Source organism: Mastomys coucha, chromosome X, assembly GCF_008632895.1.
Source record: "Mastomys coucha isolate ucsf_1 chromosome X, UCSF_Mcou_1, whole genome shotgun sequence".
NCBI classification, from domain to species: domain Eukaryota; kingdom Metazoa; phylum Chordata; class Mammalia; order Rodentia; family Muridae; genus Mastomys; species Mastomys coucha.
Window position 1 is genome coordinate 134233321 of NC_045030.1, and position 22447 is coordinate 134255767.

General features: G+C 41.1%; 1 protein-coding gene across 4 annotated transcripts in view; it reads right to left on the bottom strand.

The window, feature by feature from the left end:
- Window positions 1-22447, bottom strand: part of Col4a6 (collagen type IV alpha 6 chain) — a 312614-nt gene that overhangs the window by 65926 nt on the left and 224241 nt on the right. For all 4 annotated transcript variants that reach the window (XM_031368791.1, XM_031368798.1, XM_031368795.1 and 1 more), the window contains 3 exons: window positions 8586-8720; window positions 7109-7153; window positions 2865-2981 (listed from right to left, as the gene is read on the bottom strand). In XM_031368791.1, coding sequence (XP_031224651.1) covers window positions 2865-2981; window positions 7109-7153; window positions 8586-8720 — 297 coding nt within the window. The remainder of the gene's footprint in view (window positions 1-2864; window positions 2982-7108; window positions 7154-8585; window positions 8721-22447) is intronic.

Genomic DNA, 22447 nt, shown 5'->3' on the forward strand with positions numbered 1-22447 from the left:
AAAAAAAACCAACCAAACAAAAACTACTTACCCACACAGAGTTTTGATAGCAATATTGCCTAATTAGAGGATTGGGCAAGGAGAACCTGAAATTATGTGTCTTACGCTGTGGAAAACTTGGCTGTGTTAAAGGTCATAGCCCAACCTCTAAACAGGTCATCTCAAAGGTGGGTGCCATTCTCCTATCTCTATGCCAGGGGTCTCTGAAAGGATGAGGGTTAGAAAGCAGCAGACTTTCTATCTATGCAGAGCACTGGATTTAGGTAAAACTCTACCCCTTATAGTTATACATCACTAACAGGGTCTTTGTCTAGGTCAAAGGTCAACAAAAGTTTCTATGATTTTAGATCATTTAAGTTTTGTGAGTCAAATCTGGGATCTGTTAAATATTTTTCTTGTTATTCATTTTTAAGATATAAAAACAGGCTAGAGGATAGGTGCTTTGGTGGGTCAACATGTAGGCCATGGATCTAAAACAACTATGACACCAACTTCATCTTGTATTTCTATGACACAAATTCAGCTTTAAACCTTTGAAGAAGCTGGTGTGTCTCATTATTATCATAGAAACCAGTTCAATACATCTGATTCCAGTCTTTCAATCATATTTTATTTTATTTTAATTTTATTTTTATTTATTTATTTTTGCTGTCTTAGTAGCAAATGATGGCATCTATGGAGAAGTCAGGATTAGTATGAGGTAGTATTGGGGTACACTTTAGGGAACAAATTGTTGATTGATGATGGATTCCTCAAGTTCAGGGACTACTATACTTGTAATGAAACAACAAGGGCCTAGACATACAAATCAGTTTCTGAGTATCGTCTGCTTCTCCTTATTTATGTGTTGCCCATTTTTTTCAAAGAACCTTCAAAGGGACTTACTGAATGGATATTCAGAAGGAGTTAAGGTTCAACTTAGTAAAACATATGCCCACATTTCTTTTTAAACTTAAGGTAAAATTTCAGGCTGGGTTTAGGTTTCCACTTTGGGGTTCTATCTTTCAGAGGATGTCTATTACCTCAAGATCTTTATTCCATTTGTTGTGGTGGAACTTTCCTTTGCTGGATGTCATTGTCTATTCTCTTCTCCTTTTCTGTTGCCATGGCAGCATACAGGAGCCTTTAGAACTTGTGTAGATTATTTAGTACTAAACCTTTCCCTGTTATCTCTCTGCTGTTTATTGGTTTGGACCTTTGATGGCAGGGTCCTTTAGGGAAGTTTGTGACTTGTATTCTGCCTGTCTTCTATGTCATTTTTTTTTACACATATTCTTGTACTCCACAACTTGGTCATTGAAGGTTACTCATAGAACTATGAGATCTGTCTAATTGGTTGCATGGTCTCTAGTTTCCAAAGGCCTCACATGACAATTCTTACAGATTTAGGTTTTTCCAAGTTAGGTTAATGGTGAGCTTGAAATGTGTTATTTTCCCCCATTGAACCACTCATAAATTACTCCTTGTGAGGGTATGATACCTACTATTTACATGATAAATAGTAAGGTAAGGGCATGGTATCTGAATATCTCAGCTCTATCTGAATGAATGAAATTAAGTCAAAGTGGAAACATGAGACCAAAAATAGGAGATCAACCCTATAACCAAGGGTGATGATGTGGAGTGGGAGAAAGAAAGAAACTAATTACAGTGTTTCTTAACTTCAGCATGATGGACACTGGGCAAATTGAGTCATTGATGTTATAGAGTATATTTTATCCTGTGCTGGGGAGGATATCAAGATGATGACATCTAAGGGAAAGTCAGGATTAGTGTTAGGGGTACACTTTGGGGAATAAATTGTTGACTGATGATTTATTTCTCAAATCAGGGAGTTACTGGTATAAACCAAGCTTGCAATGCCTTTAGGTCCTGGCTAAATATGCATATGATCACATGAAAGTCTTTCAGGAATATCTCCCCTTTTTTAAGATTTTTTTTTTTTTAATTTTATATATGTGAGTACACCATCACTGTCTTTAGACACACCCGAAGAGGGCATCAGATCTCATTACAGATGGTTGTGAGCCACCATGTGGTTGCTGGAATTTGAACTCAGGACCTCTAGAAGAGCAGTCAGTACTCTTAATGGCTGAGCCATCACTCTAGCCTCAGAGGACCCCAGTGTTACCTGATATGGCAAAGTGTCAAATAGCTCAAGTGCATGCTGTCTTAATCAGGGTTTCTATTCCTGCACAACATCATGACCAAGAAGCAAGTTGGGGAGGAAAAGGTTTATTCAGCTTACTTCCACATGGCTGTTTATCACCAAAGGAAGTCAGGACTGGAACTCAAGCCAGTCAGGAAGCAGGAGCTGATGCAGGGGCCATGGAGGGATGTTCCTTACTGGCTTGCTTCTCCTGGCTTGCTCAGCCTGCTCTCTTATAGAGCCCAAGACCTCCAGCCCAGGGATGGCACCACCCACAAGGGGCCCTACCCCCTTGATCACTAATTGAGAAAATGCCCCCCAGCTGGATCTCATGGAGGCACTTCCCCAACTGAAGCTCCCTTCTGTGATAACTCCAGCTTGTGTCAAGTTGACACACAAAACCAGCCAGTACACATGCTTTGCTTGGAAATGTGCTATGACTATTATTTATTTGTTTTAACAAGCTTGATCATTCTGAAGGTAGCATTAGAAAGTAAACTAAAGCCATGTAACATGTGCATTCCTCAACTGGCATTTTAAAAGAGTTTTGCTGTTGTGTCATCGGTATAAATTCTTGCATTGGACAAGGTAGTACAGTGGCTGTCTACAATGCCTTAATGATGTTTCAAGAGAAACAAACAAACAAGCAAACAAACAAACAAAACACATATTTGAAGATGAATTTGCATTAAAGTGCAAAGAACTGGTAACATACAGGTGGTCCTAAAATCCCAGGGTAGCCATCAGGGCCTGGAAATCCAATAGCTCCTTGAGTTCCATTACAGCCATCTAGGCCAGGTGAACCTCTTGGGCCTGGTTGTCCAGGGTGGCCCTGTTCAAAAACAAAAGAAGGGATTAAGTCAGCCACAGGATTGCTAGCTAATTTACAAGGCTCACAATGAGAACAGACAAGTGCACTGCTGAATTCTGGCTCCTTGTCTACTCCCTTAGCTTCATCTTGCGTGTTCTCAACTGTTTCCTTTGTACTCAGGTATATGTTGCCAAGATCACAACTCAAGTTATCCCACTCAAAAGGACAACCGGTGCTTTAATAATATTCAAGCTGAAACTAAAGGGCTCAAACATGAACAGATACAATAGTTAAGGCACTACAACTTCACCTTCCCTGAATATAGAGATGATCTAAAATGGGGTTTAGCTGTCTGGCAACTGAACTGCTATCAACAGAGAACCACTCCAAGGTTTGAGATTCCTCAGACCAGACAGATCCCTGGATGGCTTTCTGAATGGGAGCAGAAGCTTGATCTTGGTTAACTGAGCAGAGTAAGTTCCCACAGCACCTCCTCCACTGAAAGCTGCTTGGCCACAAATTAGCAAGTCTCACTTGCACTCAGTTTGTCACAATCCCATGTTAGGTAATTGATTCAGTTAAGAATCCATCTCTTCTTTTTCTACGTTCTCTTAAATATAAAGGGTAAATGTATATTTAACAATTTGAGGGAAACATATCATGTGTTCAAAATGAGCCTTTCAAATGACCAGTAGTCCTTCCTTATCCGTGGAAATAACTCATGAATTTTAAATTGCACATTGTGCTGAGTAGTATAATGAACACTAATGTCAATCCAGTCCATCCTACCTGGGATGTAAATCATCCCCTTCTCCAGCACATCTATGAATATTTATGCTACATTCTCTAGCAGCCTATTAGTCACCAAGTAGCTATCTTTGTTATCAGATCAATTTTCACAGCAGTTTCACAGCACTTGTGCTCACATAACTATTTTACTTAACAATGGCCCTAAAGCAGAAGAATAGTGACGCTGGTGATTTGGATATAGCAAACAGAAGCAAAATACATCCCTTAAATGACAAAAAAGGGAAAGTTAGCCTCATGAGCAAAGAAATGACTTCTGTTCTGAGGCTACTGTGATCTAACAAAGTCTACCCATCAAATTGTGAATCAGGAGAGGGGAAATTTGTTCTAGTTTTAAGGTCCCACCTCAACCTGCAAAAGTTATGCCAGCAAAAGCACGGGTCTGGAGCTCTTCTCAGGGAATGAGGCTAACCATGCCAATTGGTAATAAATAGTCAAGGCATGAGTATGCTGCTGCCTACTTCCCCTGCAAAGATGAAGCCATCATTTTAGTTGTCTGGATTCATACATTTGTTTACCTCCTATAACTCTAAGAATATTTTCAATATAAGAATATTGTAAATGAGACCTTCTGATATTGTGACCTCCATTGATCATGTGGGATATAGTCTAAGATACCCAATAGTTGCCTGAAAACCTAGGAAAAGGTATGGGATTATAAGGTTTGTTTATGCAAGGAAGCCTAGGTCCAGCCTTAGGTTGGTGGCTCAGTCTCTGAGCCCCAAAAATCCAGGTTAGTTGACTCTGTTGGTCTTCCTGTGGAGTTCCCATCCCCCTAGAGGCCACAACCCTTCCTCCTGTCCTCCCATTAGAGTCTCCAAGCTCAACTCATTTTAAATGAAAGTGTTTTATAAATATGCATCTGTAGCAGGTGTCAACAGTGCTAACCCACAACTGGGATATCTCAAAGCCCTAAGCTCCTAAGCTGCATCATCCCCAGTGTCTGCTGTGCTGATATTGAATATCCTATTGTTAGGCAAGTCCTACTTGCCCTCTCTATTGGCTGTTATGGCCTTTGGTACAATCAATTGGACTATCATGAACATGACTCCATATTGAAATTGTCTACATAATAGCAAAAATTGGAATTTGGAGACTCAAACCAGTGACATGTGTTAATGATCAGCTATTGTTAGGAGGGCAACTTGATCATAATAGTGGTCCAGTTTAGTAGGATGTGTCAGAGAAGCTGTTGTTTTCAGATGATGTGTTAAGTATGTGTGGTTGAAAGTTGAACAAGTTGATTAGTTGGAAAAAGCCTGTAGGTTCTGTGCTTTTCTGTCTGATGCAGCTCCATCAGTCTGAGAATTCTGGCTTTTACAGATACTCGAAGTTGGAGTCAGGTCTTTAAACTTTTTTTTAGGCTTTCCAGGATTCTTGGGGCTTGGGGGTAGGGGGACAGAAGATATTATTGGTGATTTTAAGGAGCCAGATGAAACTGTCACACAAAGCAATCAGCACCAGGGCTGTATGTATGTATCAAGGAAGTAGAGTAGTCAACTACACACCAAAGACTCCTAAGAGCTTCAAGATGGAAGGAAGAAGTAAGTAACAAATGAAAGGCACACAACAGATACTTCTTGGATAGTTGGGAGAGGCGAAGCACAGACAACCTTTGGTCAAGGAAAGGACAAGAAAATGGGTGTGTCTTTTGGGGAACAGCCAGCTTATATGGAAGACACTGGAGAGCTGCAACTCTCTCCCCTAAGCAATGAGACCACAAAGAGAAGTGGTCAATGCCTGCATTGGCCAGAAGTTTGAGGCATACAAAGCATCTATCTGGGCTTAGGGGACCAGTTCCAGCCTAGATTTAGAAGCAGCCAAGGCAGCACAAGATTTACTTGCTCTCAGTTGCAGCCCAAAAGAGAATAGGGGGAGGGCATAGTAACAGTGCAAGTTCCAACTACTTGTGCATCTCTCACCTAGCCAGGTCTGTAGGATTATTGAGTAATGGTACCTCCAGTTTAGCAGTTACACTCATTTCCTGAGCCTGGAAGACACACTCTGTTCAGGGATTCTTTCTCATGTAGGTGTAGGAACAATGCCATAAGAAAATGTAGCTGAATATCAAAAAAGGAGGGCTAACCCTGTCAATTCAATTCTCCAATTAGCTTATTTCTGGACATTTTCTTGACACTGCAGCTGAATAAAATGTGACATCTCATGGGTGATGTGATTCAAGTAAGTAACACAAAGAGAGTGGGTCTTGTTCTCTCCAGATCTACAAATGTCTACTAGATTTGAGAGAAAAATAGATCAGATGATAGTATCTATGAACACAAAACTATATCCTTCCTGTATATTCTCATAGTAGAGTATGAGCACATGGCAGGCACTGAAGACATTGCCTAGAGGTTGGAACAATTAAGATCTGAATCATCTTTGCTGATACCAGAAGGTTGTATAGTGTAATGTAAGACAATGGGTAGACTAGAGTATCCCCAACTGTGCTTTGATAGGGTTCAAAAGGACCCTTTAGGTGTTGTTGGAAGGATAAAGGCAAGCTAAGTCCCCCTCAGGTGGAGGAGCTTTCCTCTTTGTATAGTCTAAGTGTCCATGGCCTTTTTGGTCTCTTAAATAAAACTCAAAAGACTTGTAGACCAATATGACCCAGATTATGGGGTAAATACAGACAAAAGTAGAAAGTAGTAGCCAGTAAGCTCCAAGTGTTAACAAGTTCAGAGGTTGGTGAACAGTCACCATGGAATCAGAAGCCATCAGTTAAGTGTGGATATAGGTTACAAATGGGGAATTTAAGAGGTTGGGCTGGTTGGGTTGGGTTGGGAAAGGGGCTGTCTTACCAGCTTCAAATCCACCACGTATATTTGGAAAGGTAAACAAACAAGCATCAACCAAAATGACTAAGGGTAATTCCCTTTGAAGGGCAATGAGGCTGATAAGAACACATTACTGAAATAAAATGTATTTCATTTGAATTTTGTGCACCTTATTACTTACTTTTCCTGTAATGAATACATGCATGCTTCAAAGTGCCTCCGCAATTCAGAGGCAGCCCCTCTATGTCTAGCTGAAACTCCCCTCAGTCCCGCCCCTCACCCCTGCCCAGTATTAGCTCACTTAGGCTGAGATAGAGATGATTTTTCATGGATGGCACTTCTCTTATTAAACCATCTGATTAAGGGCTGCTTGAACCTTAGGGCAAGGCTGAATGTGTAGACTCCCACTCTTCACAACTCACCACACTCTGTCTCAGTGCACAACACTCAGCATACTTGTCCAACATATACACACTCACACACTATCTGTAAGGTCAAAGTACTTGATCCAGGAGACACAACCCTGAAAGGTGATACTAAAGTCTCTTCCATGTATACACTTACCGGAATCCCATTGATGCCAACAAAGCCAGGAACCCCAATGGGACCCTAAGGAAAGGAGAAGAGAGTGAAATGTGTATAGCAATCAAATTGATGCCTGTTAAGGTGATGGGAGTTGATGACCTAAGTTGTTGGTGTTTTATATATCCTTCCTCAGGTCTAAGGAGTTAATCTAAGAATGGTCTTGAGCATGCTTTGAGACAAGTTCTTGTGTTAAGCAGTGTAGTGTAAGCCCTAAAAATTAATGCTCAATATTACAGGCAGCTTTCATATCAGGATGACAACAGAGGGCTTTGACAAATCTAACAAAAGAATTTCTCTCCATTCTGCTCCTTCAGATAAGGGTCCAAAGCTACTCTACCCTTATTATCAGAGGACAAGTGCAATTCTTGCTCATGTACAAATGGCAGCTTGAGTTCAGGCTAGGCCACTGACTTATTCAAGCAAGCCAAGTCACACCCTTTTTCAGGAACTAGAGCCACCACATCCTCTTGATGCTAAAGCATGTCACCTGCAGCCTCTTGGTTCACTCTGTTCCCAAGCACAAGTCCGTTTATCCTTACATGCTATGCAATGGCTTCCTTTCCTAATATATGAATATTCATGATTTATGAATTGCCATCCACTTAATCTGTGAGTAGAAAACTGCCTTCAACCTTATGTGTCCAGATAAATGTTATACTTCAGCTACCTTATACTTAGTGTGGCAATTCCTTCCCTAAAATATGAGATTAACAGGAGGTGATGAAAATACACCGAGCACCTCAATTGAGTTGATAAATTCAGTAGGCCAGTCACCATGTTATCACCTTTCTTCTTTGGTAGTGCATTCCCTTATATTAAGAAGCCAGGTTGTTTATAAATCTTGCCTGTTAGTTCTTGCTTGCTATGCTTGATCTCTACTGATCAGCTGATCAGACTCTCAACCCAAGCCAAGCTCAAACCTCCATGACTTGACATGAATGAGCCAACTTGTCATGTAAGCAGCCAATGTCTTCACTTGATAGTTTGCTTTGAGAATCTCTAGAAATGCGTTCCTCCATCCCTAGCCCACCAGTAATTCCATTTCCTTTCTTTCTTTGTCTTTGAGATAGACATTTTTATGGATCTTGGCTGGCCTGATACCTATAAAGTAGGTCAGGCTGCCCTTGAACTTTATGGCGATCTTCCCGCTTCTGCCTCTTGAATGCTAGGATTACAGATGTGTATCACCATGCCCAGGCGCGTTCCCCCCCCCTCTCTCTTTCTCTCTCTCTCTCTCTGTCTCCTTTCTTTTTGTTTTCTTCATAGTTTTATTGCTGTATACCCATTGTACAGAGCATTATATTTCACAAAGACACTTTCACACAAATACATACTGTACTTTGGCTCAGCTTTTCTTAAAGTATGTGCCCTGGCACCATAATATTTATGAGCAACAGTATTCCCCTGAGAACTGAGACTTTTGTACTTCCACCCTTGCATCAAAGATGCTCCTTACCTTATCTCCTTTTGATCCATATGGTCCCAGAGGGCCCGGGGAGCCTCTTTCTCCTTTCAACCCTGATAAACCAGTTGGACCAACAAACCCTTCAGGACCGGCTGGACCTTGAGTTCCAATTGGTCCAGGACGCCCCTAAAGATGGACAGAAAGACTGAAAATTAGCCCACAGGAGACTTAACATCAACATTTCCAGTTTTCTCACGTACAAAGTACAGGCACCACTTGACTAAATAATTTTGGCTTAGAGATCTGTGAGGCATGCCAGTGTTCCAGACAGGGATCAGAAAAGGGCTATTTTAGGGGCTGTTAAGCTTATTTGGGTAGAACACATTTTATAAGCACATTTAATAAGATTCATGTGCACCAAGATCCTTCAACTTTGTACTTCTTAGGAGATTAGTTCTTCAGGCTGGATAAGACTGTCGTCTTCCTAGTTAGTGCCAGGCCATCCATCAGATTGTCAAAAGAGTGAACGAACAGAACACTGTTGAGAGCATCATGGCATTTTATAAGTCATATCCAAATGGCCAACCACATGCTTGCACTGAAGTTCAGAAATAGCCATGTCTGAGGAATGCTGCCCCGGGAGGGGAGCAAAGAACAGTGACCGCTGAAACTGCCTAACTCTTCAAAATACATCTTTGTTAGCTGATCCCAGGATCCCATCATTATAACTGGCAACTTACAGGGACCCCCTCCCCTAACACTCATTTGTTCAGTCTTCCTTCCTATCCCCCTTTCAGTGCCTCCTTCTATTTGCACAGTACCCAATATGTAAAGTACAAGGAGCCTGAGAATATCTATTAAGTATCAATTATGGTCGCAGGAGTGAGCAGCCATGGGTATAAAATGTCCGTAATAATTAAATCTGATAGTTTAGGCTGACATTTAAAATCAGACTGAGAATTAACCCCAATAGGTACAAAGCAGACAGCCTGAATTATCCTTTAGAACAAATTCCAGTAGGGACTTTTGGGTATTTTGTTTTGTTTTGTTTTTTGTTTTTGACTGAAAAGTGAAATCCATTAGCCATGTGCACTATCTGAGAACCTGGTTATTTGGTAGAAATCACATTTGCATAAATGCTTCCAGTCTCACCTCCCCACCTCTTAGTGACTGTCCATAATTCCCGAAAACTCAAAGAAAACTCGAAAAACGTCCACAAAAATGCCATTTCCAAATCACCTTCAAACTTTCCACTTTAAAAGGCTGAAAACAGCGCCTTAAACACAGTGTTTAGAGTTCTGTTCTGGTAATACTTGTTCCCACCAGCTGGGCTGCTCCTTTGGGATATAATTTGCAGTGTCAATCAGGCCCATGAAGACCTAGAGCTCTTGCAAAGAAGTGAAAGACGTCCTATCCAATGAGATGCAACTCTCTGCAATACCATCTATCACTCAAAAGTTTCCCATTCACATGGCACAGAGAGCAAGTGCTTTAGGCACACAGTACAAAGGCTGCCTATGGAGTACAACACCTGGCCTGTGCCTGGGAGAGTCATGGCTACTTGGGAAGGCCAAGGGAACTCAAGCTGGAATGGGCCTAGAGAGTTAGGCAGGAAAACTGAAGGCATGGTGTGGTCAGACCTGGAGAAGCAGCTGGGCAGAAAGCAGTGTTCAGAGTTGTAACTTGTCAGGCAGCATCCTAGAGAACATGTGAGCATCATCAGGACACTGGGACAGCCTGCATGAGGCAGGAACAAGGGAAGAAGATAAGAACTGGCTGTTGGAGGAGAGGACTGCTTGGCGGGAGGTTGGGGACATGGTGGACTTGTTGCAGCTACTAACAGAAGATCCAGTCAGACCACAGAATGTTTGGCTCAAATCTCAGACCCCCCAAAAGGGGTTCTTCCATAAAGGAATGATAGACATGATAAATTGCTTGCCAGCTACTAAGAGAGGTGGTTGTCATGTGACCCAGTTCCCATTCTGCTTCAGTTTCCATGGGAGCTCAAGCAGTGCCCAATGTGAGTACATGGGTCAACACCATCCACATCTGCTCTCTTATATTTCTGAATATAAGCTCACCAGCATGGGCAAACTAGGAAACTTAGCCTTGAGAATTGCTAAGACGGCAGTGATAGAATTCTGAGTTGGTCCACCAGGGGGTGGTTTGGAAAACGACTTCCTTTCTCTTGTCTGAGGGAGCATGCTAAATTTACCAGAAAGTTGAATGTGAGTCCCCTAAAGAACCCATGAGATTAAAAAAAAATCCAAAAGGGGCTTTTGGGAAGGTACCCCTTGGAGAAACAAAGGTGCTAGGGGCTGCTCTCAGGTAGTTTAGCAGCTCGGAAGGGAATCTCTCAGGTTGACTTCAGCACAGGGCCCTGTCTGGTAAGAGTCTGGAGGCTTTATCTCGAACTGCCTCCGCAGCATAGTGCCAAGGCTTTGTCATGCACCGAAACAAGAAATCTTGCCACCCGTGGAAATCCTTTCACATAGTGGCACAAAGCACCGGGAACAGATGTAGGAAACCATGATAAAAAGAGGAGTGTCTTGATCTGTGCTTAGCATTTGCTTTGGTTTCCACTCACCCTCATCTCCAGTGCAGTTTCAGTGTGGCACTTAAGCTTCAGACTGAATCACTGATAGACTGATGTTTTGTTTTCCCTGCAGACACGATCTATGTCATTTTTCCATATGGCCAGCAGAGGTCAGTGTGAGCACACAGAGATTGCAGATAAACAGGTGGGTGGGTGGGCCTTTTCTCACACAGAGAAAGAGAAATCAAACCAGTGTCAAAGAAGTCACAGAATGTTCAAGCAGGGAAAGGCCTTTGGAGACCATTTAGTCCAGGGTTTATTTTATACTGGGTGGAGGAGGCTGAGAGAAAAGGAAGGTTTTCACATACCTAGAAGGAACGGCATGAGACTATATCTATATCGTCTTTTGGTGCTAGAGCCCGTTTGTCTGTCTGTGGCAGATGTCCTAGGGGGTGGTTGAGGCTGTCTCCCTCTCACCCTGGAGTCTCCCCTGGGACTGTTCCCATCAGTAGGCTACAGCAGCCAGATGCTCACTCATCATTTCTCTCTCTCTGAGTCCGATCACAGACCCAATCTGAAGTGCCATCACTGTTTGGATGGCTCACAGAATTTCAATGGGCTTGGACTAATGCCATGCCCTGATACATGTCATTTATTTTGGCAGATGGACCCATCTAGGGCAGAAGGGACTCCTCTACGTTGTTCCAACAAGCTCTCCTGCCTCCATCTGCTCAATAGTTTTTAATGTGCACAGCAGGACTTAATTCTCAAGGGTTCAGAATTGTGCTCAAGGCCAGGGACTAGAGGTCTACAACCACAGCTCATGCTGGCTATCCCTTCCTGATCATGGGTGGTTTGGAGTCAGTGTGTAGTGTAAAGTTACCTTTGATTAGAACCAGTCAACTAGGGTAATGGACCCATTAATAAAGGTACCTATAACGTAGAAATACGCACAGACAGCATCTAAGAATCTTAGAAGCACATACCTGGAAACTAGGTGGGATGGCAAAAATGATGGGAGAATCTGACTACATAATTTGCTGTGTTTCTACCTTATTATCCCTCCCTCAAGATTCCAGGGGTCCTCTCTCATAAAATTAAAATGTGTTCCTAAGAACCTGAAACTCATTCCCACTGAGGCATGAATGATTGACAACTTTGAGGTTTACTTTTCCCAAGGGGAGCCTTGTCCTTTAATGGAGAACAAAATGTTAGGCCAGGGATGCAACTGATATTTACAAAGCAGGGGAAGGAAGAGGGCAGCCTTCTGGAGGATCCTGCTGTATTCTAGGAGGTGGTGAGTTGCAGCAGCGCTGTTACATGGTCCTGGATTCAGAGCCCCTCACAGCCACTTTAGCTGTATTCTTAGGCAGATTTCTTAGCGATTCTGACTATCAAGGGTTTGGGCACGATGCCCACTGTTGTGTAAGATTATTGTTAGCATTTAAGCGAATCAATGATTATAAAACATACCTGGTACCTAGGACAAAACTCTTTAGGTATCATTCATGATAGAGTGGGGAAGTTAGGACTGAATAATTCATGCTATCAACCTGAAGTTTAAGTGAGAGATGCATGGATGTTATTGAGGAACTTTTGCAGGGGTTTGTTAGGGGATGATGGAGTATGTATACTGATAACCCCTATCTGTGAGATTAGAGACCAATTTTCCATTCCTTATAGATTGTGTCCTAGTTCTCCTAGACTCTGGGGTCCTTTGTGTCTGCTAATACTTTAGCCTAAAACAAAACAAGCTACATTTTAATACACACCCCCGAGTGTGAACCTCTAGCTAGATTTCTTTTCTGAATGTGCCATAAGCCTACAGCCAATGCTTTGGCTATTCCATGCACTATGATGTTCCAATTCAACTCCAACAAGAGCTTACTGGGTTATTATTTTCTCTGCAATCCCATCCTCCAGTACTCTCTACATTACTTCCTTTCTCACATCCAACCCATCACCAGCAAGGATGCTCAATCCAACTTCAAATATAAGCCAAACATATGTGCTTGTCTCTATCCCGATAGTCTTATGCCAGGATTTCCTCACCTTTCCTTTATGTGTGTTGTTTCTACATTAGCTGATCATCCTCAGTCTTGTTTTTTTTTTTTTTTTTTTTTTTTTTTTTTTTCGTTCTGAACATCCTGACACATTGCATTTATATGTGAATTTAGTTGTCCTGGCTAGTTCCTATGTATCCTCCAGGTTCTAGCAAAGATATACATTTCTTCATGAAGTTCTCCATGATTATTCCCATCCCACAACATGGTTAGGTTATGTGTTACATATTATAGATTATATGTCAATATCCCTTGTTGAAGATAAAATGAGCTCCTTGAGACTCATGCCTTACTTCCCATAGGCTTGTCCATTGCTCATCTCAGTGCTTGGCAATGTTTGGTGAATGGATGGAGAAATTAATGAATGAATATGCATACTGAGACACTAGTGGCTCAGAAAGGATGGCATTTTCTTGGGAAGTCTACACAGTTGCAAGAGAGAACAATCAAGAAAGGACTTTTTATAGGACCACAGAAAATAGATCTGCATAAGACTTGGGAATTACCCAGTTCAGGGTTGAGAAAAAGAGAATTGCCTAAATTCATCCACTATCAACTATAGACAGTTTAAAAAGCAGTATCATAATATTTTTAGAGACTTTAAAAGGGTGGGCTTTTGTTGGTGACTCCATCATGAGCAATCTCTACGTTCTGAGCTCTAAGTAGAATGATTTTTTTTCTATGTTGATTGGTTGCTGCATCCACAACAGTGAATTTATTCAGCACCTACCCTATGCCAGCACTTGGGTGAAGAAATTGGGTAATAAGCAGTTTTTGCATTTGTGGTACTTATAATTTTGTAACTTGAAAACAATTGTGCATGGCTCATCACCAAACTAATTCAACAGTTTTCATCTTTGGCAGAGTTCTGAACCAAATATATACATGTAGTTAATGAAATGGCTCACCCTGCTTCCTGGGAATGAGCATGCTCATCATAAGAAGTGGCTGGGATAAAGACGTATGCAATAAACTTTAAAACTGACAATGCACGAGTGAGTGCCAGAGATCCTCAGCAAGAGGTTCAGCAAGAGGTTAGAGATATAAGGAAAGGTTTAACAATATGGTAGTGAATGCATTCAAAATATAGAGAATAATGTGTTTGTGGAAATTAGCAAATCCCAACTTTTGTGGGCAAGAACCAGACTTAACTTAAGCAAAGTGAGAAAGGAAAGAGATGCAGACAACTCTGAGTCTTGAGAGGTTTACTATTGTCCAGAAGCTACATTTTAATCCTTATATTGGTTCCCAATGAAAGGATTTAGAAGTAGCTAAGGAGACAAAGATTCAGAATAAGAAGTCCTAGATTCACATCCCCTCTTCATCACTGTAGGGTGTTGGCACAAAGGATGACCTCATGTTACTCATCTTCGTATCAAGTAAAGATAAGTTGGTGTCTCCTTCGTAGGGTACTCATAGATTTTATGCAAAGTAATTAGTGAAACCCATGTTTTTTACTCCTTAGCATGTAGCAGATTCACCCCAAATGTAGTGATAAAAGACAGATAACCACACCCCACCCTCCATTTCAGACTAGTTAGGTGAGGCTAAAAATGTGTATTTAATAAATTCCCAGGTGGTGCTCATGCTACTGGAATGATAGCCACACTGCTGAATCCCTGTTGAAGATAATTCTGCATGGTACCTAATACCATGCAGAATACCTAGTACCTAAAGAAGGTGCAATAAAATTAAGTTATTAGCATATTGCTATTCCTTAATAGACTATGGCTTGTGAAGATCAGGAGTTCAAATTTTCAACAAGTCCCCCAGAATTCTTTGATTCCTATGACTCAGTGCACTTCCACTTCTTTCTCATTTTGCTGCAAGAGAAAGTGAAGTGTATGGACAGCAAGGCCAGAGATGGGGCATCGGTGCTATGACCCCCATGGTCTGCATTAGATTCTTAGGACTGCAGATGGGGAGAAGGCAATATTGAGCAATATTTCAGAGAGTAAAGGTGACAAAGATGTTGTGTTCGACTCTCCTTGTTGAGTAAAACTGAGGGAGATGCAAAGGTTGACTACCATGTTGCATGATAGGGTCTCTGAGGGATTTCCACATTGACTCGAGGAGACAGAGAGCCTGTGGTGCGAGAGAAGGAGTTCCTGTTTGGACTTAAGTCTTGGAACGTCTGAGGTGAGGCCCAAGAACTGCTTTTGCACTAGCCTGGAAGATTCAAGAAGACAAGGGATGCTGCAGCATCTTTGGACATGCCATATCTAAGGTGTGGTATGCACTAAAAACAAAATTGGAGAAGAAATGCCTAACTGTGAAATAAATGAAAATAGAGAATTAAATGTGCACACGGATTTATTTTTAAAGTTCCTCCAACTCTTATTAATTAATGGCAAAATGAGATTGAATAATTATTGCTAGCCAGGAAAGTCCCTTAGAGCTCCCGAGGAATGGAATATAAAGATTCTTGAGCTCTGGTGCAGGTAGGAGGTGGCTTGGATTCCAAAAATCATTCTTAATTTATAACTATAATTCTTATTCTTATCTCAGTTATAGGGTATGGGTTTGGAGGATGAAAAACGTGACAGAATCTGGCCAAAACAGACTAGCCATACAATATGATAAGGCAAAAATTAATGAATATATGTTCAAGCACAGAAATATTTAAGGGAATTTCAGAACAACAATTTTTTTTCTGTCCTTCCTCTGAGTCGTCAGAATACTTTCATGATGCAGGCTGTGAGCACTAAGCAGAAAAGCAGTAAACCAATGGGCCTTGAAGTCCCATAGCTACTCAGTGGTAGAGCTACTGTTAGGGCTTTCCAATCAATTCTATGTTCTTTTATTGGAACAAATTGAGATGAGAAGAGTCAGGTCCCTTTAAAGTTATTTTCCTAGTAGCAGCACTGAAGGAATAGCCCTGTGGTAGAAGGATGTTGGTAGTATTTGACAACTAAAGAGTTTAGCTGGGTAGTAGTGAACGCCTGCAATATTAGCACTTGAAAGGTGGAGGCAGGGGGATCAGGATCAAGGATATCCTTGGCTACACAGATAATGTAGTGTGAGGCCAATATGGGCCACAAGCAACCCCAAACTCAAACAAATAAACAGACAAAACAATAAAAGTATTAAAAACCCAAACAGTAACAGCATAAACAAAAACCTCCTTATATAGATATACAGAATTTTGTCACCCACAAAGCTCTATTTTGACTTGATAATATCAACATTATCCCTGTTTTGCCAGCCAGTAATAGGAACAACCCTTCCTATTTAAACAAACAAAGAAATAACTTTGCAAAGATTTTGTATATAGACAGTGATGGGCATTTATCAAAGAGTGAATCTCTCCCAAATTGTCTGTGTCACTGCGAAGGAAGAGGTATCCGAGCCTGGCTCTCAAAGCATAGATGAAAACCCTTGTTTTCTAGCTCTTCAGCTGCAATCAGTGTGAAAGAGCCAGCTCTGCCTGGCAGGAAGACATGCATCTACAAGTCTTGTTTGCAGACCTACATACACACACACACACACACACACACACACACACCTGTTCCATTGGCTGTTGTCAGCATGTTGAAATGTTGAGTAAGACAAATCCCAGAATGATAAATTTAACTCTTGCTAGGCAACTCTTTCCATAGATAGTCTCAGTTCCTTTCCAAATGTCATGATGATTTCCTTTTCCTACTTTACTACTTTGGACAATGCTCTGAGTACAGAAACAAAGCCCCCAGTAAGAGGTATTCAGGAAAGAAGTGTTAATTTTTTATTGATATGAAAGTTGTTTATCTTACGCCACCCAAAAGTTTTCACTGGAACAAGAACTAAGAAACACAAGTGTACCAATAGAATTAGTAAAGACAGAAAATGTACCTCAAGCAATGACACTACCTAAATGTTATAAATATAAATTATTTTTTTGTTCTGCAATCAAAATATCCTCTTTAATAAGCTTATGGCCAATGGATAGTTTACCAGACTCTACTTAGCATATTTTGATGCTCTAAGTGTCCCAATGATCACACATTAATTTAGTGAGAGATGAGGGAATTTATACATAATCTGCTTATTTTATAATGGGAGTATTTAGTTTTTAAATGTCAAACTTTCCTTTGTCCACAGATAATGTCTGGATACAGGTGAATGGTTTGATGAATCTACAGGTCTGTCTTCTCCGTGACCAGTTTTTATTTTTTTTGAATTTACATGTCATATGATTTCTCCTTTCCCAGTTTCCTCTCAAAAAAAAAAAAACAGACCAAAAAAATCCCCCCAAAATAACAAGAACAAATCCCTGTTGCCTCCCCTCCCCCTGTTTGCCACCCCACTCTCTCCCACTTATTGGCCCTGGCATAACTAACTAGTACCCTCAGAGCTCCCAGGGACTCAACCACTAACCAAGGACTATATATGGTGGGACTGATTGTTCTGGCAGCATGTGTATAGTAGAGAATTGCAAAGTCGATTGTCAATGGGAGGAGAGGCCCTTGGCCCTGTGAAAGTCCCGTGACCAGTTCTTAAATCAGTATCAGGAATCAAAACAGAACCAACTTTCCTATAATTGAACATTGGAAGAAAGAAAAAGTCAAACAAAACTGTAAATATGAGCAACATTTGATCATATAAATAGAAACAAAATAAACACCTCTGCAAGTATTACAAAGGGTTGAATAAGCCTGCACATTCCTTGGAATGGATGCATAATCTATACAAAGAGTCCCAGTGTGTATGAGAAAATACATATGGCCCTATTTTGCATGAAGATAACCTATAACTAGTACATTTGTTGCAAAGACATGGACTACTTAATTTGTTATCATTTTCTTTTTCTGCTTAGAGTTCGAAGAAGAATACCTCAAGAATGATTGTGCAGGCCTGTTTACAACTAATATGCTTGCCAGCAAACAAGGATTGTTGCTTCTGCTTCTCTGAAAATCCATTTTAAAAACATGAGTTTTGTGTTCAAGTCCCCACTTGCAATTTCTTGCTGTATGATTTGGATAAAGATTAATTTCTACACCTCTGTCTTCTCATCAACAAAATGGGGTTATATTATCTATCTTATTTTCTTTGATGCTTTAAGCATCCAGAGAGACACACACGAAAAGGTGCTATGCATTTGTTCCGTTTGCAAAGCTTTGTTTGGGGGCAAAAGAGAATAAGTAAAGTCCAATTTCAAAACAAAATTCTCATTTATTGGGCTCCTAAGGCAATAAGCCCTTAAATGACTGAAGATTCACAAGGAAGAGTTTTCAGCAGAAAAAGATTGAATGAAACAAGGAGCAGAATTTAAAGCAGTGAAAGGCAGGGACAAATGATCTGGCACAGAATTCTCATTATAGTTTTAAAGTGATTAGACTTAGTACTAAAATATGTGGTTTATTTTTAGACATACAGTTTAATTACAAGTGAGAGCCAATGTTTTTTCTTTCAGTTTTTCTATCACAACACCATGGTTCTATAATGAAAATCACAGCGGAATATAACCTGCCAGACATTCACTTTAGAGCAATTTTTTGCTGTAGTGTGTCTATTCCATTAGCTAAGGGATACTTGAAGTATTTTTCTCGGACAATAAATTATCCTTCATTGCTATACTACACAGTTTTTGGTCTAATACGGAGTAGTGTGAGATGATTGCATCTGGATCAACATTGGCTTCCTACATTTTCTTGAGAGACACCTTCACGTTTTGGCAATTGAGAGGTAACAGACAGCAACTACCTACTGCTTCTTAAACATTCTCACACAAATGAACACCCTCTATTCTTTCGGAACTAGAGCAATATTCATATCCATACTCATGCAGATGAATAGATACATGTTCTAACCCCAACACGTTTATATCCATGGGAGTCTGCTAAAGTGAGAAGGCCAGTGGTACTCTGACTTAGTTCACATTATACTTTCCAGCCAGCAGTGAATTGTTTTATTTTCTTTTGATTGTAAAGAAAAAAATGTTTTGTTTTTTTGTTCATTCATTGTTTTATATCCTGACCACAGTTTCCCTTCCCCCTCTTCTCCCAAACCCTTCTTCCCTAACTCCCCTCTACCCTCTGTTCTCCATCTATTTCCCCCCTCCTTTTTCTGTTCAGAGAAGGGCAGGCCTCTTATGAATATCAATAAAATATCAAGTTGCAGTAAGGCTAGGTACACCCCCTCATGTTAAGGCTAGAAAGGGCAATGCAGTATGAGAAGAAGTGTCCCTAATGCAGGCATGAGAATGGATTTGAATTCAAAAAACAGGGATGACTTACAGGTCTCCTTACCTTCTCTCCCTCCTACTATATACAGTCATTCCTGTGGACTAGTAAAAGTATCCAGATAGACATACCTAGGCCAAAGAAGAGACAGGAGTTCGGGTGGGGTCTGGAGAGAAAAGACTTTACATTTCTGATTTATTTTCACTTTACATGATAGGTAGTTAGAATCAAGTTCTGAATGTACAAGGAAGATAAGCCAGAAGCTACAGTAGATGTGGTATGGATGACAAATAGAAGTTCCAGAACTATTCATGGCATTGCAACTAAAAGCTATACATCTGTATTGGAGAATAGTTTCTTTCAGATTTCAAAAAGTGTTTTTCATATCCAGGACTCCATCTAATGATCAAAATGAGCCCACCCTAAGGATAAGAGAGAAAGTAATGAGTCCAAAGGTTTGAATAATGTACCTATGCACATACATATAGCTTATGTTAGCAGAGACACATCTTAGTTCCAATCCAGTACTCTTTCCACTACTCTTTTATTAAAGGACGAGTCACCTCCATGCTGACAAGTTCACCAAACCCTGAATGTAAAGCATGTTAAACCTTTTAAAGTTTTCCTTACTCTTTCTGACCATTCAGAGCCACTCTTACTAAATAGCTATGTTGATACACAAAGAGCAAAGGAACTCAAATCCATCTATTCTGTCCCTTAAGAACTCATCCGTTTATGGATCAATCTCTATAATGTACAAACCATGATTCTATATGTTGGTTACAGAAATAGGCCTTTCTCCCAATGTGCTTGTGGTAGGTTAGATGAGAATGTCCCTATAGGTTCATATATTTGAATGCTTGGTCCTCAGTTAGTGAATCTATTTGGTTAAAAACTAGGGAGTGTGGCTTTGTTGGAGGTAGTGTGTCACTTGGGGTGAGCTTCAGGGTTTCAAAAGCTCATGATGTTCCAAGTTAACTTTTTCTCTTTGCCTTGTGGCTGTGGATTAGATGTAAGCTCTCTACTTCTGCTCCAGTACCATGGAGTACAAAACATTTTTTTCTTTACAAGCAGTACCATGCCTGCCTGCTGCCATATTTCATGCCATGATAGTCATAGACTCTAAGCTTTTGATACTGTAAGCATAGCCTTAATTAGATGCTTCCTTTCATATGTTGCTTTGGTCATGGTTTCTCACTGAAGCAATAGAAAAGTAAGTAAGATACAGATCTTTGTCCAACTCAGAAGAAATATAAACTATATTCACAAAGGCCAAAATGGGCAAGAGGGATATGATTCTGAGTCCAAGTACTGCTGATTGATTTGTCTTGGAAGTCTCGCCATTAAGTCCTCCATACTAGACTGTGAATGGAGATATGTAAAGAAAAGACTCAAGGGAAGGTTCTTGAGTCCTCCAGACTAGAGAGTGAAAGGTGATTGTGAAGAAAAGACTCAGGGCAAGTCTTGGTAACTAAAAAGGAAGTGAAGAAAATTGACTTCAAATTCATCTAAATTTCCTCAAAGACCATAAGAATCGTGGTCAAAGGCAGAGAAAGAGGAACTGGTTGAGCTGAGAGTGACTAAGGTGCAGAAGATATGACAAGAAGGTCACTGAGCAGTGTTAACACTTACCAAGAAGCACCAGGAGCTCCATTGACTCTAGAGCAGTTCTCAATCTATGGGCCTTGACCCCTTTGAGGGTAGACTGACCCTTTCACAAAGTTCCCACATCAGATATCCTGCATATCAAATATTTATATTGTGATTCATAACAGCAGCAAAATTACAGTTATGATGTAGCAAGAAAAATAATTTTGTGGTTGGTAGTCACCACAGCATAAGGAACTGAACTAAAGGGACACAGCATTAGAAGGGTTGAGAACTACTGATCTAGAGTTTGTATGTATTTATATGTTTTTCAAACAATAGCTGGCAGCCAAGAAGAAGAATAGATTAAACAGGTGATGGGGATTTCCAGAGTTGGGGACTGTAAGATTCATCAAGAGTCCCAGAGTGTTAGACCTTGAAAGGCAGTCTGTGTTCTGGTTGAGTGAGGCCCTCTGGAGACCCAGTAGAAGATTCTACAAGGGACAGAAGAGTGAGCTATGCCCCCAGACATTAGGCGACTGATACCATGAGGCCTCCATTATCTTGTAGATCAGTTCTGTAGGGCAATGCCCCAAGCTCCTAGTATTCTGGCTGGACTCCACCCCAACAGTCATCTGACTACAGTCAGATATGCCCTGCCCCACAGTTACCTGGGAACAGCAAGGTAGTCCAACCCACTATAAAAGGGGCTACTTGACTCCTCCTCTCTCTCTTAAGCTCTTGCTCTTACTCTCATCTCTCACTCTCCTTCTCCCCTCTCCCCGTCCTTTCTCCCTCTCTCCACATGGCCATGGCCAGCCTCTACTTTTCTACCCTTTCTCCCCACCCTCTGTTTTTTACAATAAAGCACTAAAAACCATGGACTGCTTCCTTTCATCTAGATTTGCAGTGCTGGAACAATGGAATGGGCCATCCCCTAAAGAGCCATGTCTAATCTCCTGCAGGAAAGCCTTTCAATGTTTCCAGCTGCCAGATCTGACCAAGCACTCTTGCCTGCAGGAGAACCACCCAGCGCCTTCTCTCCCCCCCCCACCCCCATTTTTCCTTTTGGCTGTGAACACTGCCACCCTGGAGCCCTGACCCATTCTCAACTCTTCACTGTGTCCAGCCAATGCCCAAGAGCTAGAACCTGTCGTCCTTGGCCTCCATGAGGTCCAGGGACCCTGGACTACTCCCTCTCACACATGCTGACTGGGATTATGTGGCTTCCCACAGCCAGATGCCCATATGGCTGTGTGGAGAGCACTTGGCACTCTTCTGAGTCCACCAGTCCAGTGTCTCTCAGCTCTGGAGGGACTCAGGTCTCTCCCACCCCTTTATTTCCTCACCTCCTGGTGCCCCATACCAGAGGTGAGGATGAAGTTGAACAGGAGAACAGACTCAAATTGAGGCTTATACGAGCATCGTGGGAATAGCTAATATTGAGCCTAAGGTTGAAGAGTCATTTAGAAAGGTGCTAGCAATTTCAGGCAAATGATGATTTGCTAGAAATTTTAGCCTCCCCCAAAGTAAGAAGTCTGAACTATACTCATTGGTATAAGTTAT